At 37.9% G+C, this 14,949-nt stretch overlaps 2 protein-coding genes across 5 annotated transcripts; both read left to right on the top strand.

The window, feature by feature from the left end:
- Positions 1–1,019: 1,019 nt before the first annotated feature.
- LOC149831405 (sm-like protein LSM1A) lies at positions 1,020–7,167 on the top strand. Of its 3 annotated transcripts, none has more exons than XM_090013883.1 (5): positions 1,020–1,749; positions 5,097–5,165; positions 5,251–5,366; positions 5,544–5,606; positions 6,531–7,167. In XM_090013883.1, exons 1-5 carry the CDS (start codon positions 1,689–1,691, stop codon positions 6,606–6,608), a joined length of 387 nt encoding a protein of 128 aa, XP_089870009.1. In that variant the 5' UTR covers positions 1,020–1,688; the 3' UTR covers positions 6,609–7,167. The 3 variants fall into 3 exon arrangements, with proteins under 3 accessions (XP_089870009.1, XP_089870008.1, XP_089870007.1); XM_090013882.1 differs by having other exon boundaries at positions 1,542–1,749; positions 5,544–5,798; positions 6,531–6,624; XM_090013881.1 differs by lacking the exon at positions 6,531–7,167 and having other exon boundaries at positions 1,542–1,749; positions 5,544–5,887.
- Positions 7,168–9,644: 2,477 nt separating this feature from the next.
- LOC149831404 (uncharacterized) lies at positions 9,645–14,741 on the top strand. Of its 2 annotated transcripts, XM_090013878.1 has the most exons (5): positions 9,645–10,034; positions 11,848–12,784; positions 13,336–13,431; positions 14,111–14,247; positions 14,354–14,741. In XM_090013878.1, the coding sequence occupies exons 1-5, from the start codon at positions 9,826–9,828 to the stop codon at positions 14,523–14,525; spliced, it is 1,551 nt and encodes a 516-aa protein (XP_089870004.1). In that variant the 5' UTR covers positions 9,645–9,825; the 3' UTR covers positions 14,526–14,741. The 2 variants fall into 2 exon arrangements, with proteins under 2 accessions (XP_089870004.1, XP_089870005.1); XM_090013879.1 differs by lacking the exon at positions 13,336–13,431.
- Positions 14,742–14,949: the final 208 nt, after the last annotated feature.

Raw genomic sequence — 14,949 nt, 5'->3', positions numbered from 1 at the left:
AAGACCTTCGTTCATGTCCAAAGCCAAAAATTATGTATTTCATATATGGTTGGCAAAGGACCGGAATTGACCCAACTTGAGGTGTTCAAACTTGGTTAATTTTCGTGGCAAGTCCATAAGAACTTGAGCTCGTAACAAGCTTGTGTAAATGAGTTAATCATAAGCTGACTCATTGAAAAAAAAACGTTATTCTTCTAAAGTTGGAAGTGCCATGGTTTGAACCCTAGACCTATTAAGTCAAGCTGAAGATATATAGTTTAGAAAAAATATATATGTAGTTTCAAAGCTAAAAGCAATACAAGGTGACTATAAATAAACCTATTGTTTGCATGCCAAACACTTTGACCATTTATTTATTTTTTATGTCAAATATATTTATTACTAATCAATGAGCTTGTACCAGCCGAGTCAAGCTGAACAATAAGCAGGCTCGTTTTGTTTCCCAGCCCAACTCATAACATTTATATTCAAGCTGGCTTAAAGCCGTTTACATCTTTTATGGTTCTATATTTATGCTGAATCAGTGAGAAATAAGGTCAGGGGGAGTTGGGACAGCTCTGACTCTACTTAGTCAAACGAAGTCGGTGATGGTAGTGACAAAAGTTTAAAACACCAAAATAACGGCAGCCAAATTCTTGCGAGAAATTGAATTTTTGTATTTTCATTCTATCTTTGTTGAAAAATATAAAATAGAATAAAAGACCATTGTTTTGTTCCTCTAGATTTAGCCGATAAATATGTAAATATCACAATATTTTTTATTAGCATGAAGAAACCAACGCTATGGTTTTTGGAGGTCTCATTACCGCCAGTACTCCCCTTCTACTTACCGGAGATAGTTTCCCAATCGGGTTAGGGCTTTGCGCAAAGGGCATGCACTTTCAGTAGCGAATTCCCGACCTCCTACAACTTGAAGGCCTTAAGCCGATCCACCAAGCCAGATCGCAGAACCCTTATGGGCTTAAATATCACGATATAATCACAATATATTTAGTTGAGTGCGAGCCGATATGGTGCAGGATCAACATACATGAACCCATCTTGAGCCCATGAGAGAGAGAGAGAGAGAGAGAGAGAGAGAGAGACGTTTCCCCTTTCCGGCATAAGATAACGGGAGTAAATAAAAGAGAGGGAGAGGGAGAGAGAGAGATCAGAAGATCGTTCCCGATCCACGATTCCTCTTTCGGGAAACGCCTCGAGGTCGGTTCCGATCTCTTTTATCTCGGTTCGTCCTCTCGGTTTCGGTCCCTGGGCGGGGAATTAGGTTTAGGGTTTAGGAACTTCGATTTTCGGTGGTTGGTAAATCCCTCAACTTGATTCATACCACCCATGTAAGAAGATATCGTATTTTTGGTGTTCCCTTCTTACCAAAATCAAGATTTTTAGTTTAACCCCAACAGAGAAAAATCAGTTTTTTGGTGATTTTTTCCCTGTTTCTGGAGAGATCAGCTCTGATCCTTTGACATACATTGGGAAGATCATGCTTTTGCTGCGTGATTGGTTTTGGGGTATATGATCTCGTTTAGTGTTTGCTCGTTTAATTGCTTCGTCTGATCCTTAGTGTTTGGGTTGAGGTGGGTGGTGCATTTGTAGAGAGGTCCGCCAATGCCATTTGTTAGGGTTCTGGTTGGTACTGAAGTTAGGGAAGGATTTTTTTGACGAGAGGAGCTCTGAATTGAACCCGAGGGATGTCGTGGGCAAGCGCGGACGACATATTCCTCTCCACCTCGCTTGCGAGCTATCTTGATAGTATGTTCTTTCCTCACATATAATACAATCTTTTTGCTTGTAGTGTTTGTTATTCATGTTCCTCTTTCCCAACCAAGGTGTTTATTTTGATTTGTTGATACCATTTCTTTATAATTTCACTTTGCAAAGTGCCTAATTGCATGCTTTTCATGTTATGAATGTTTGTAGTGCAGAACATGGTTTGGCTGATTTGCGTAACTCTTGCATTTTTGTTGAGTTCACAAATGGGTTTTGATAGTAGATCAGTAATTCCAGAGTGTTGCTTACATTTTTTGTTTTGGTGTTCGTAAGGTTCTTGTCTGGTCCTTGACCGCTGCTAATTCCCTGGGCAGAAAAAACACCCTTAGCGGCGGTCTAAAGGTCTTTTAACTCAGAATGAGCTCGCCACTAACAACGCTCTTGTCCGATGTTGAACACTTTGAGTGTTCGAGGTTACGGATTATTCTCTCTCTCTCTCTCTCTCTCTATATATATATATATATATATATATATATATATATATATATATATATATATATATATACTCGTTCAGTTTGTAAATCATGCAAATTTTCAAAGGATGAATTGGTGCCTTTTGCATGTGCTTATTACCCACATGATTTTCTGCATTTCTTGTGCCCATTACTGCCAAAAAATCCCCTTTTGGAAGTGAAGCGTGGATTGCTTATATTGACATGTACAACTGGGGAGACCAATGTTAGAATAGAGTGACAAATTGGTCTAATAAGTTCAAATTGTTGTCCTGAACAAAGTTGTCAGTGAGGAAGCGGGAGTGGGAAGCAGGAAGCGAGGTACTTCTAAAATTTTATGAAGCAAGAAGCACAAAACAACTTAGAAGCTTACCGAGAATCGTCTCAGAATTGAGAAGAGAATCGAACTGGAAGTGACTTAGGAATGGAACCAAAAGCGAAAAAATATTTAAAGGGAAAACAAATAGGGAAGTGACCTAGGATTCGAGTGTGAAGCGAATAGGAATTGAAAAAGAAGCAAAAATGTAATCATATTTTTCCTAATTTACCAAAATATAAAATTTATGTTATCATCGACAAAATAAAACTTGAGTAGATAACATTAAAGTTGATCTATTAATCTCAAAACTGAATCGTATATGCAAGTGCAACCATTTAACAATTTCTAATCTACGAACTACTACAAGTAACACATGCATTTTCCCTAATTGAGAAAACTATAACAACAACAAAAGAACTTCAAAAAACCCAAAAAGATCGATTGTAATCAACATTTCAGTAGACAAAATCAAAGACAATATTCAGTCCCAATTCAACCAAAACAACAAAAAAAACAAGATCAAAATGAAATCTAAAACTTCTAACTAACGTACACACAGAGAGAGAGAGAGAGAGAGAGAGAGAGAGAGAGAGAGAGAGAGAGAGTACCTTAACCGAATGGTGTCACCGGAGATCATCGAAGGCTGCTAGAGTCCTCAGGTCGCCGGAACTCAGAAGCAGCAGCCACAAACCCTAACCCCAATGTTGAAAATGCCTCTCTCTTTCCTCCCTTTGTGTTTTAATTTTCACCAAATGATATTTGTACCCTTAAAACAACATAATTTTTTTTGGTAAGAAACAACTAAGTTAAGGGCATAAATATCCGAGCCCCAAAAAGAGGTCCCGATCTAGGAAATGTGATTCCCAAAGTTGGGAATCACGTTTCCCCCAAAAGGGAGTCGTGTTTCCTCGAATGAGGAAACACACTTCCATTTGAATAGGGAACACACTTCCCATTATCGGGGAAGCACACTTCCTATTGTCGGGAAGCTTGCTTCCCTCAAATGGGGAAGCAAGCTTCCCTTTTGAAATAGGTGCTTCCCCACACGCTTCGAAAGCATCTTGTTTCACTCTTTCGAAGCACATTTTGGGGAAGCACGCTTCCCCAAGGCCACTGGCGCTTTGGTAACCCTGCTCCTGAACTAGGTTTAGATAAGTAGAGAGCTGAAGGAACTTTGCTACAATTTTAAGAAAATTGGGTTTGTTTCATCATAATGCCAAGTTTAGAAATGAGACTTATAGCTGGCTTGTACGATCTGCCTAGTGAATTTTATGTGCTTAGGATTGGGCAGAATGTGCATTGGATAGAGAAATGATGAGGTAAGAGCAGTTTCACATTTTATCATGATTTGACAGAGCTGCCATTAAGATTTGTTAATATCATTTTTTTTTCTTGACAAGCTGATCATTTCATAACTATTCCGAGAACTGATTCTAAAATGGAGCCTGGATATAAATTGTTCTAATCAATATTTATCATTCAAATGAATTGATCCATGTGCACATTTGACCCTCTAAATTATTGAATTGATGATTCAATGAATCTTTCTTAGGCAAAAGAGACTATATGTAATGATGACTTATCAAGTTGATTATTTGGTCCTAGTTGTGGAATTCCAAATGCATTGGGTATGTGAAATGTGCCTAGTTGCTAAGTAATGTGCAACTTTAGCAGGTTCTCGCTTTATATATTTAGGCCGCATCACTTCCAAAAATACCTTCCATGCTAAAAGGTGTCTCATGATTTGGTTGGTTTTCAACTACTAAGTTTTATGGGTACATGGGATATTTTGCTGTCAAAACCATCTTATTGTGGAGTTTTCAATAACTGCAAACTAGATTAGCTTCTAATATATCTTACTCTGTCTGTTTCTCATGTTCTGCATTTAGATGGTTATAATCTTGTTTCCCATAGCTTCTCTATCTTTATTTGTATGGTTGGAAGTAACTCCAAGGTATTTAGAACTGTATCCTTCTTGCTGCTTATGCTTGGAGGATGATTAACATGAAACATGCTAAGCTCCTCCTTCACATGTGTTTTGCCCCATCCAGGTTCTATCCTGGATTAATCTTTGAATGAATATCCCAACATGTGCTTCTGGGTTATTGCCTGAAACAGCAAGATGGGGTGTAATTGAACTATTGGAAGGATAGGTGAGAATGTAATTGGATAGGTTAGATCTCATGATTTGTAAGATCATGAATTGGCTTGAGTTTTTTTGTTTTTGTTTTTGTTTTTGCCTTTTATGTTTTCTCCCTGGGTGTGCAGGACTACTGTCTCACAATTTTTTATGGATCCTCTGCTATTATTTTTCTACTACACTAGAGTTTGCTTGTTAAATTGAACTTCTTAGCATTGTTAATATTTAGAGGTGCACCCATAGGTTGCAATATTTGATGTATTTCACATTTTTCTATATATTGTGTTTTGGCTATTTTCAAAATCACCGTGATCATTGTTTTTAAATTGTGTTCTTGATTTAGTTTTACATTCTAATAAAGGTATTCATCTCATTTTAAGTCATTAAGTTTGTACTGAGAAACTGCTCGCTATTTCAGAAAAACTTCTTGTGTTGCTTAGAGATGGGCGCAAGCTACTTGGGGTACTTCGTTCCTTTGATCAGTTTGGTAAAGATGTCTTCCTTCTGAAGAACTGCTTCATTATAACCGTCTCAGAATCCTGTAGCTAACTATGCCTTTATTTATCAAACAGCAAATGTTGTACTTGAAGGTGCATGTGAGCGTGTAATTGTGGGAGACCTATACTGTGATATTCCTCTTGGTCTTTATGTTATTCGAGGAGAAAATGTTGTCTTGATTGGCGAGCTGGTATATTTATCATGTATTTTAATTATCTGATTGTCTTTTTGCATGTGATGATACTATGAAAATACTCATTCTTATGATCTTTATCTCCAACATTCACTGATTCTTTTTCCATGTGATGATACTATGAAACTAATTCTTATGATCTTTATCTCCAATATTGACTCTGTTGTCATCCAGGATCTTGAGAAGGAGGAACTTCCAGCTCACATGACTCGTGTATCAGCTTTGGAGATAAAAAATGTAAGAGCTGCAGACAAGATCAACATCCTGTTTATGACTGTATATAGAGTGGTGGTATCTAAGTTGGGAGTTTGTGAGACTAGGTGGTCTGTGATCAGTTCCGGCAACTTTTCTGTAGTCACTCACTGGATCATCCGTGGACTTGGTTCAGTCTCATAGTGCATCCTGCTACCCACTGCTATTTCAATATTAGTACGTCATAGGGCCTACATTTATTGGATCAATTTAATCAAGTTCTTGAACTCAGCTTGCTAAAAGCCTGTTTAAAGTCAAGCTCACCAGCCCACACACACACAGAGTATGCGTACTTTTATGTATTAGTTTGGTATTTATAATGATGTTATTATATATTAACATCTATTAAAATAAAATGAAACCATAAAGCCAATTATGCATCATTTACTGGTGCCACAATCTTGCGTATTGAGAAAGAAAGAATGTGGAGAATCATGAAGGGGTGGTCAGACTTCCAGTTTACAGATGTTTTCCCATTTTGTATCTACCATTGTAAACCTTAGCTCCAACCCAAGATATTGCTTCAAAATGATACCAAGCGAGCTCAGACTTGGCTGGCTGGCTGGCTTGAGATCTTGGTCTTGAGCTTGATCTTCTGTATGAACCAAAACTGAGCAACCTAAACCTCTCTCCTTTTACCTTATTTGTTTTATTTCTAGGTGAATGTTGGTTTTCTACAATGGATTTTAAAGGCTACCCTATGTGGATCCAATGGAATTGAACTGACATTGGCCTAATACATGCTAGAATTTGACCAATTCCCTAATGAGTGTTTCTCATTACTCAAGTTGAAAAATACATTGAAAGGGCTAGGCATCGGCCATTCTCTAGATTGGTTGCAAACGTGGCATCTGTATCTTCTGGTGCGTTTACCATTCTTTCTAATGTTTGTTTTGATCTGTTGTACAGGCTCAAAAAGCTGAAAAAGATGCTACAGATCTTAAAGGTTCTATGAGAAAGAGAATGGAATTTCTAGATTTGGATTGAGAATCATAGTTGCAGTACAAGCTTCCAATTTGGGTAATACAGCTTGATGCATACAGAGATTCCCTTCACTGTGCACAAGAAAGGTTTCCAGCTTTTTCTCAGTTTATCATGACACTGTCAAGCCTGCGATGATCCTTCAGGATTTGGTTCCAAGAATTTGCTGTTTCAACAATAATGGTCAACATTGTCTACATATCCTTGCAATCTCTTGCTAAGTTCATTTATCATGAGGGGAGTGTGAAGGATTTGTGTAGGCTGAAGTTTTTCTTTTCCTTTGAAATTTGGTTTACGTCTTTGTTAGAATAGACGATTAGGAAATTTCTTCAGTTGTACTTTTTTTTCTGAAGTATATGCTGAAGGCAGGAATCTTGCTGCTTGGGGGGTCTCTTTTTACTGTTTGCTCCCCAAATGTGTTAGATACATTGGCTGAAGTTGGTTTTGATTGATCTACACTGCACCATTCTGTCTTGTCTCATTTCTCTCATTGTAACATTGAATGTTTCGTCAATATTTTGACGAGGATTAGGTAATGAATCTTTTACCTAAGATTTGGTGCTTATACATTGCTATGTGCAGGGCTTATATTTGGTTTATTGTTGCATTAAGATGGATTGTCCAAATGTTTTGGTAGATGCCATATATTCTTGGTGGGATCACTGTTTATGTATGGTGGATCTTTTTTGTTCATATTGTTCATCCACCGCAGTTAGATGGAATTTGGCCAAGGGTTTAGTTGGTTGCTTCTTACCATATTTCTCCTAAAGTGCATACTTGTATTTGGTTCAGGGTAATGTACAGTTTGTGTCAGAGAGAGAGAGAGAGAGATGTATTGTTCATCCTAATTTCAGTTTAATTTATTTTTAGAGAAGTAAAAGAGCCATCAGAGCCAATTTTGACTTACCTAAATGCATCCACAAGTTTGCCTAATCGTTCTTTAATCTAGACCCTCCTTTAGGAGGATTATTTGTGTGTGTGGGCGCGCACATGCTTGCAATATTATGATTAAAAATCAGAATATTTTTAAAAGGGGTAATGTTTACCACCCTCATGGGTAAGGAACCCCTTCATGAAAAATTGTAATATTTTTATATTTGTTTCTCATCGTACCCTTCAGATGTGATCTACATGTTAAGTTTAGTAGAAAATTGACCTTTGGCTCATATTTTTCTGATGTATATGTCAAATTTTATGAGGGTTGAAGAAACAATAGCCTACAATGTATCAAATTTTCAAACCTCAAAAATTATATATTTTTACTTCCAAAAACTGTGATCTAACGGTTCATTATTACTATTTTCACCATGCTGAACACTTCCACGACGGCAGATTTGGTCACAACAACCTCTCCATATGAGAGTTTCTTACTCACCAGGTGATTTGAGGTGGCACGGGGCATGCTGATGTGGTACGAGCCACATCCCAAGATCTAAGGTTTCTCAAACGTGGGATCACAAATGAAAACTTTGAGATTCCTCACTTAAAGAGGATTAGAGGAGTGGGGAGGAAATCCTACATATGAGAACAGATGGAGTGGGGTCCATTCCCAGATCTTCGAATCTCATCAAACCCGAGGGAGTCAGATGCAGAAGTTATGAGAAAACTGCTACTTATTTTTGTAGATCTTAATTTCCGATCACTGGGAAGGATTCCTAAAGTCCATAAAATTCTGGATTTTGATAAATCCATTTTATGCATGACAATCAACAATCTAAAACAAGGGACGTCCGAACCTGAATCTGTTTAATGTTGAAAGGGAAAAAAATCACATAGAAAAAAGGATCTGGTTTTTACTATTTTGCATGTAAATTTTGGTATGATAAGAATCGAGGTCTAGTTGGGTCTGGATCCAGGAAGTAATGTCTTAACCTGAATCCAAACTGGGATTAAGACCCAATATTATTTTGTCAAATTGTGTCCAATCTGTTCATGTCCGTTACTAACATGCATCTAAATGGGGATACTCAAAAGAAAATGCCAAAAATCTCTGTGTTCAGGATTTTCTTTCTAAATATGGGAAAATATTGTGATGAATTATAAACTAAAAATGTATAAAAACTTAACAAAAAAATTTGAAAATTAAAAAAAAGTTAATTTCAAAATAAAATCTGATTTGGTCCATGAAGTGTTGGATTAAGCATGACCCGACACATATCTGACTCATATCATCCGTAAATTCTGAACTTAGAATTGGTTCCCAACCAGATAGACCCGAATCCAACCAGAACGTGAAAAGGCACCTGGTCTCTATCTGACAAAAAATTGGTGTTGGATCCGGGTACGACCCAATTTTGCTGGGTACAAAAGGACAAAACGGTAATTTCAAGTAGCCATTAGAGAAAGGGAAAGAACAAAAAAGAGGAAGAGAAAAACTCGTGATTTCATAAAACGTCACAGTTAACTAACCATGGTTAAGGAGGCCGTTAATGCACTTCCCATTTCCACCCCCTCACGAGATCACCCCCTCCCTGCCCTTCTAAACTATGGGTTAAGATTTAACCCAAACCTGATATTTCCCTTTCTTAAAAGCACAGTGACAAATATCGTAAGATTTATGAAAATCATGCTATATAATATCACTAGAAATTATTTGAACGTTTTAAACGGTAATTTCTCGCAATATGTTTAAAATATCGTGATTTTTCGTCAAAACATAAATATCTCAAGTTTAAAGGCTATTTATCATGAAAAAATCATGTGATTTTTATTTTTAAATATTTTTATATTTTCTTATAAAATTTTTTATATTTTAATTTATTTTTTATTACCGAGATTTTGCTGAAAAAAATGTGAGATTTAAAAAAAAAAAATCAAATTCTCACGAGTTTTTGACTGCCGATATTTTCCGTTTTTAACTTTTGACACTATGCTTAAAAAGTCACAAATCTCGTTCTTGTACACGTTCTCTCACAATTACGGGAAAATATCGTCCTACGAAAAAACTGTGCAAACTATATATACAAAAATAAAGAAAAATAAGAATATGATAAAAGCTATTCACGTCCTGTTAACATTGCGATAAAAACGCGATACACTTTTGACAACGTATCATATTCCTAAAATATCGCGATAAAAACCGGATACTTTAGACCACCGACAGAGGTTGGGCTAACCACGTGGCTGCTATAAAAGCGCGCCTTTCACTCTCTGAGCTCACTCTGTCACAGGGAAGATCGGGATCTTCTTTGCGTTTCCTTCGGAGAAGAGGAGAAGCCAGAGGATGTCAACGATTTCCGGTCGATTCCTTCTTTTCTGCACCATCTCTTGCTTCTTCTTCCTCTTCGGTGATGCCTCCGTTCACGAATACGTCCAGTCGGAATTGTTCCCTAAAGGCAACGCCTTCGTCCTCCACGGCGGCAGCGAGGGCCTCTATGCGTCTCTTCCCGACAAGAACGCGTCTGCCATCGCGAACGGCGAGTCGTATATCCGGTAATGCCTAGATCTGCTACATTTTCGGACTCTAAACCTGAGATCTCTTGATTTGAGCGGAAAATTTTACGAATGTTCTTTCCGTTTTTATATTGTTCGAATCGACTTGAATTTCTGCGGAAAATGTGATCGGGTGAAGTGCTTACTGTGTTGGAGAAGTCGCTGTCAGTGTGGATTTCTAGGGCTTTGAGTTTTTTCAGAAAGTTATCTTTCTCTTTTTAGTTGGATCTTTTATGCTTCTTCCTAATTGTAATTGATTTTTGTTGGAAATCTGTTATGTGTATTATTTAAAGTATTGAATTTCTCTCGAGGTTGTTGAGTTAATTGTTTGGTGTTTATTTCATATTTCTGGATCTTCAAAGTTTGATGTATACCATGCGTTCTTTGATTGGAAGAAAGTGGTGCTTAGCTAGACATTGTAAGTGCTATTAGCAGTTAGGGTTTCTAGGCTCTAGAGTGGTTTGAAGATTTTCTTTTCTTCATTTTCTTGGAGTCATTTCTAGACCTCTTGGGTCTTGACATCTTGTGCTTTGGTGATAGATTGCTTGGAAGATCAATCTTCCTTGCCAGTTCTGTGCTTCTACACAAATGTCTGTATCTGTTGCAAATTCTTGAGGTTTAACAGTGCAAATATTGTTCTATTCATTCTCATATCTGGTTCTTTTTTTTAATGGTCTGGTTCTCTCTCTTGGGTGTTCTTCATGCTTGAAGTAAAGTATTCAGGAAACAGATTTCTTTGCTGCAAAATACGTCGTTATGAAAATTCGTCCTTGTTTAATTCGAGGGGGTGGAGTGGATTAGTTGGTCCTCTTCTTTTCTGTCATGGTTTAAGAGTTTGTTTTTTAATGCTTATGTTTCCTCTAAATGGCGAGTGGCTTGAGAACTTAGAAAGGTTGGAGTTTTTTTTTTTGTTAATGATAGATCAATTATGGTTGGTGATGGATGTAATTACTGGTTTTGTTTGTACTTCATATGTGATTGTGCCATACTCCTCTATTTGATTTGATTTTTCCGTATCTTTCTGTTAGCAGCCTTTAAGCATTGTTCCGTTGCTGAAGCTATCTTTCAGATTCAACTATGTTGAAGGAGGTAGAAGATGAGTTCTTTAAATAATGTACACTGTGCGCTTAGAAGCATTGGATGCCCCTGCTTTTCCTTCTCTTTTCTGAATTTAGTGATTCTATTAGATGGGAGTTATAAGAAAGGTGAATAATAAGTGCGTGGTCCGACTCTATTTAGTTGGTCAGCTAGATCCATCCAGATCCAATGGGATGACCAGTCAGATCTAGTAAGGGGTTTCTAGCCTAGATAGGAAGAAAAGAAACAACACCATTTATATAAGTAATCATTTAGAAAGCTTTGAATGCAACCTCCCACAGACATGGAGTGGCTATCTGAAGACCTTCTACCTGAAGACACATAGAGTGTTGTCTGCTGATTAGTTTCCCATGTCCTAGAAATTTAATTTACTAACCCTTGGTTAATTCTGTCTGGTGCCTAATACAGCTAGTAGAAAATGACAAAAGTTGTTACTGAATGTGACATTTGATTTTCATTGATTTCTTGGCTACCATGGAGTGAAGTTATGATTTAGGTGTGTCTCCCATTTATTCTTGTGATCAGTATCCTATCACCCATGAACTTACTACATTGACCAATTGATGCTGGTTGGGTTAGTTATAGCTATTCTCATGTAAATATAAGCCGTTGTCCATATTGAACCTAGGAGCAATATGGATCAAGTGTTTTGCTTTTGAGCATTTTCTCTGCTCATTTCATTGTCTACTTTCCATACTGCTGTCTTCGGAATCAGGTTTGAGAAGATCACATTCAGAAGGACAAAAGACTCTGCTAAACTCCATTCTAATACAGCTGGCAACACTGGGTTGGTCCAAGCTGTTGTCTTTGAGGTGGAAGATCGAGAAACAATTGGTGGTTCTGCTTACGGTGGTCAAAGAGCTGTGTGCTGTACACGAGATCTTGCTAAGCTTGGTGCCTGTACACAAGGGGAGGTTATTCACCGCCCCTCTGTGAAAAATCCTGACTGGCCGAAAGTGTTCTCTATAAACTTTCAAGGAGACAATGTTTACACAACTATGGAATCAAGAACTATACAAATCACAAGCACTGGAATGTACAACCTATATTTCTTTCACTGTGATCCAAATCTCAGGGGACTTGTTGTAGATGGCAAGACTATATGGAAAAACCCCACTGGATATCTTCCTGGAAGGATGGCTCCCCTTATGAATTTCTATGGGTTCATGTCCCTAGCATTTGTACTGCTCGGAATTATCTGGTTCTTTCAGTATGCCAGATTCTGGAGGGAAGTTCTGCAGCTCCAGAATTGCATAACCTTAGTCATTGGGTTGGGAATGTTTGAAATGGCACTATGGTATTTTGAGTATGCTGCTTTCAATAGAACCGGAGTCCGGCCATCAGGACTTACAATATGGGCAGTAACATTTGGAACTGTTAAAAGAACGGTTTCTCGTGTGATCATACTTGTGGTTTCTATGGGTTATGGGGTTGTCAGGCCAACTCTTGGAGGTCTCACATCAAAGGTGCTTCTGGTCGGAGCAACATTTTTCTTGGCCTCAGAAGTTCTTGAATTGGTAGAGAACGTTGGTTCAGTGAGTGATATCTCTGGGAAGGCAAGATTGTTTCTTGTCCTTCCAGTTGCCCTTCTTGATGCTTTCTTCATTCTCTGGATATTCATTTCTCTCTCCAAGACACTTGAGAAGCTTCAGGTACGATGGCAACATGTGAACCTATTTCCTTTTGTTCTGTATTTCCTTTTTCAAAATTTGGCACTGCTAGGCCTATTTTTATTGATGAAAACTAAATCTGAAGTCATAATCCATTGGATTAATCTGTTATTTTGGTTCAGTGCTTGTTGCTTAACGTTTACTCTCAATATTTGGGGCTATTGGGTCGTAAACATTGAGAGTTTATCTGAAGTCTTGGTCGTGTACTTGACTCTGAGGAAGGGCATATAGGACGTCAAATCTTTGTACCAACCTAATTCATTCTGATCCGGACTGCACATTTTTATGGGATTTATATATCTTCGTAGTTGATACTGTAGTTAGTTTCATAACTCGCCTTGAACTGAATAGTTGCTGCACTTTGTGCAACCTACTTTGATCATTATGTCTTGGAACTGAGCCTAAACTGAGTGCAGTTCAAATCTGCCAGAGGGTCTATGGCTCAAAAACATTAGATAAAAGCGCAGTTGTCATTTTTTGTGTCTGGAACAAGTAGCCAGATTACTAACTGCCTTCTGGATGTGCTAGAGCAGATGAGAAGGATGACGGCCAAGTTTGACATCTACAGGAAATTCACCAATGCGCTGGCGGTTGCTGTGCTTGTGTCAGTTGGCTGGATTGGTTATGAGGTATCCAACATTGATCCATTTGATACTAATCATACATGATCGTCTATCACAACAGGAAATTTTCTGTTGTGTCAGGCTTTTCAACCTTAGTGGTATGTTTAGATTTGTGGAATTGGGTGGAATAGGAATACAAAATCCCATCCAAATCCTTCCATAAAAAAGGGAAACACATCAGTTCCATCCAATTCCACAATTCTAAACACATTGGAGATTCTCAGTATGCTCATACGAGTAGGATTAGCATCGTGACTCTGTCATTGTCGGCCAACGGGTGACAGTTGACACTGTCATGAAGAAGCTGCTTCTCCATTCCAAACAAGTTCCAGGCATTACTCGATGCATGCAGCCGTAGTTACTGGAAGCGTCTAAGCACCTCGGAAGCTAGTTTCATCATCCATCTAAAGCTTTATAGGAAGTTTGCTTCCCCTCATATGAAATTGAAATTTTGTTGATGTTGGAAATGGGCCTTTCATGCTTGAAGAACATTTTTCCTTTTTGAAATTGTTTCTTATTGTAAAATCTAGGTATTTTAAGCCAAAGACTTAAAGTTGCATTTAAGGAAAAACAGAGATTTTATCCTTCTTTTTTAATGTTGCATTTTTTAAAAAACTCACTGCTAACTTCATTCTTCAAGAATCCTTCTCACATCCAATTCTTACTCTAGTAACTATATTTGCAGCTCTACTTTAAGTCAAACGATATTTACAACCAACGGTGGCAGAGTGCCTGGATCATTCCAGCATTCTGGCAAGTGTTCTCTTTGTCGCTCCTCTGTGTCATCTGCGTGCTCTGGGCACCCTCTCAGAACTCAATGCGGTAAGTTACCACCTTAAAAACAAGTTGCTGATAGTCCATATCTTTGTTCCTGCTTAGTTTTAATGTTGTTGAGGGTGTTGCTGCTATGTGCTTGAAATTGTCTCAGCTATGCATACTCTGAGGATGTGGGCGAGGACTTTGACATGGAGGATGTGTTGTCTCTGATTAAGCTGGTGCGTGCGCCTGGAAAAGATGAACGTGATGTCGGATTTACAGAGATGAAACAATCCGATTCTTTGCTGCACGATGGTGATCTCGATGAGGATAAGAGGGAGTAGACACTATTTCTAGAAATACATAGTTTCATGTTCAGCATCAGCCCTTTGGAGAAGCTCCGCTATGAGGATGATGCTTGGGTAATGCTCATGACGACTCTTTGGCCAAGCTGTTGGCTGAAGTTGCTTGTGATCTTTTTAACAGAAAAAACAAACGATATATGATTGTAGAGCTGTTCTTTTGTTGTATCTCTTCATCGGAATGCAAGTGTTTATTCTTCTTCATATGCTGTGAAATTCTTAATTTATTGTGTTTTCCAAATATTTTTCAAATACAATAGAAACTCCAAAATGTCACAAGCAATTCGAGAAAAGACCTCTAACATGAAAACATCATGTTAATACAGCGATATCTTTTTAAGAAATACGGTTATGCTTTTTATTTTTAAATAAACATCTACAAGATTTTCTCGAGATTCTTCCAAGT

The sequence above is a fragment of the Nuphar pumila genome, chromosome 7, assembly GCF_984573655.1.
Source record: "Nuphar pumila chromosome 7, dmNupPumi1.hap1.1, whole genome shotgun sequence".
Lineage (NCBI taxonomy): Eukaryota > Viridiplantae > Streptophyta > Magnoliopsida > Nymphaeales > Nymphaeaceae > Nuphar > Nuphar pumila.
Note: the sequence above shows the minus strand (reverse complement) of the source record. Positions and strands in the feature narration are given on the sequence as shown.

Bases quoted from the DNA above. Each gene is read 5' to 3' on its own strand.
- LOC149831405 (XM_090013882.1), top strand. From the start codon at position 1,689: ATGTCGTGGGCAAGCGCGGACGACATATTCCTCTCCACCTCGCTTGCG. The intron at 5,166-5,250 runs GTAAAGATGTCT...TTTATCAAACAG, and splicing joins TCGTTCCTTTGATCAGTTTG to CAAATGTTGTACTTGAAGGT. The intron at 5,367-5,543 runs GTATATTTATCA...GTTGTCATCCAG, and splicing joins TTGTCTTGATTGGCGAGCTG to GATCTTGAGAAGGAGGAACT.
- LOC149831404 (XM_090013878.1), top strand. From the start codon at position 9,826: ATGTCAACGATTTCCGGTCGATTCCTTCTTTTCTGCACCATCTCTTGC. The intron at 12,785-13,335 runs GTACGATGGCAA...GTGCTAGAGCAG, and splicing joins AGACACTTGAGAAGCTTCAG to ATGAGAAGGATGACGGCCAA. The intron at 14,248-14,353 runs GTAAGTTACCAC...AAATTGTCTCAG, and splicing joins CCCTCTCAGAACTCAATGCG to CTATGCATACTCTGAGGATG.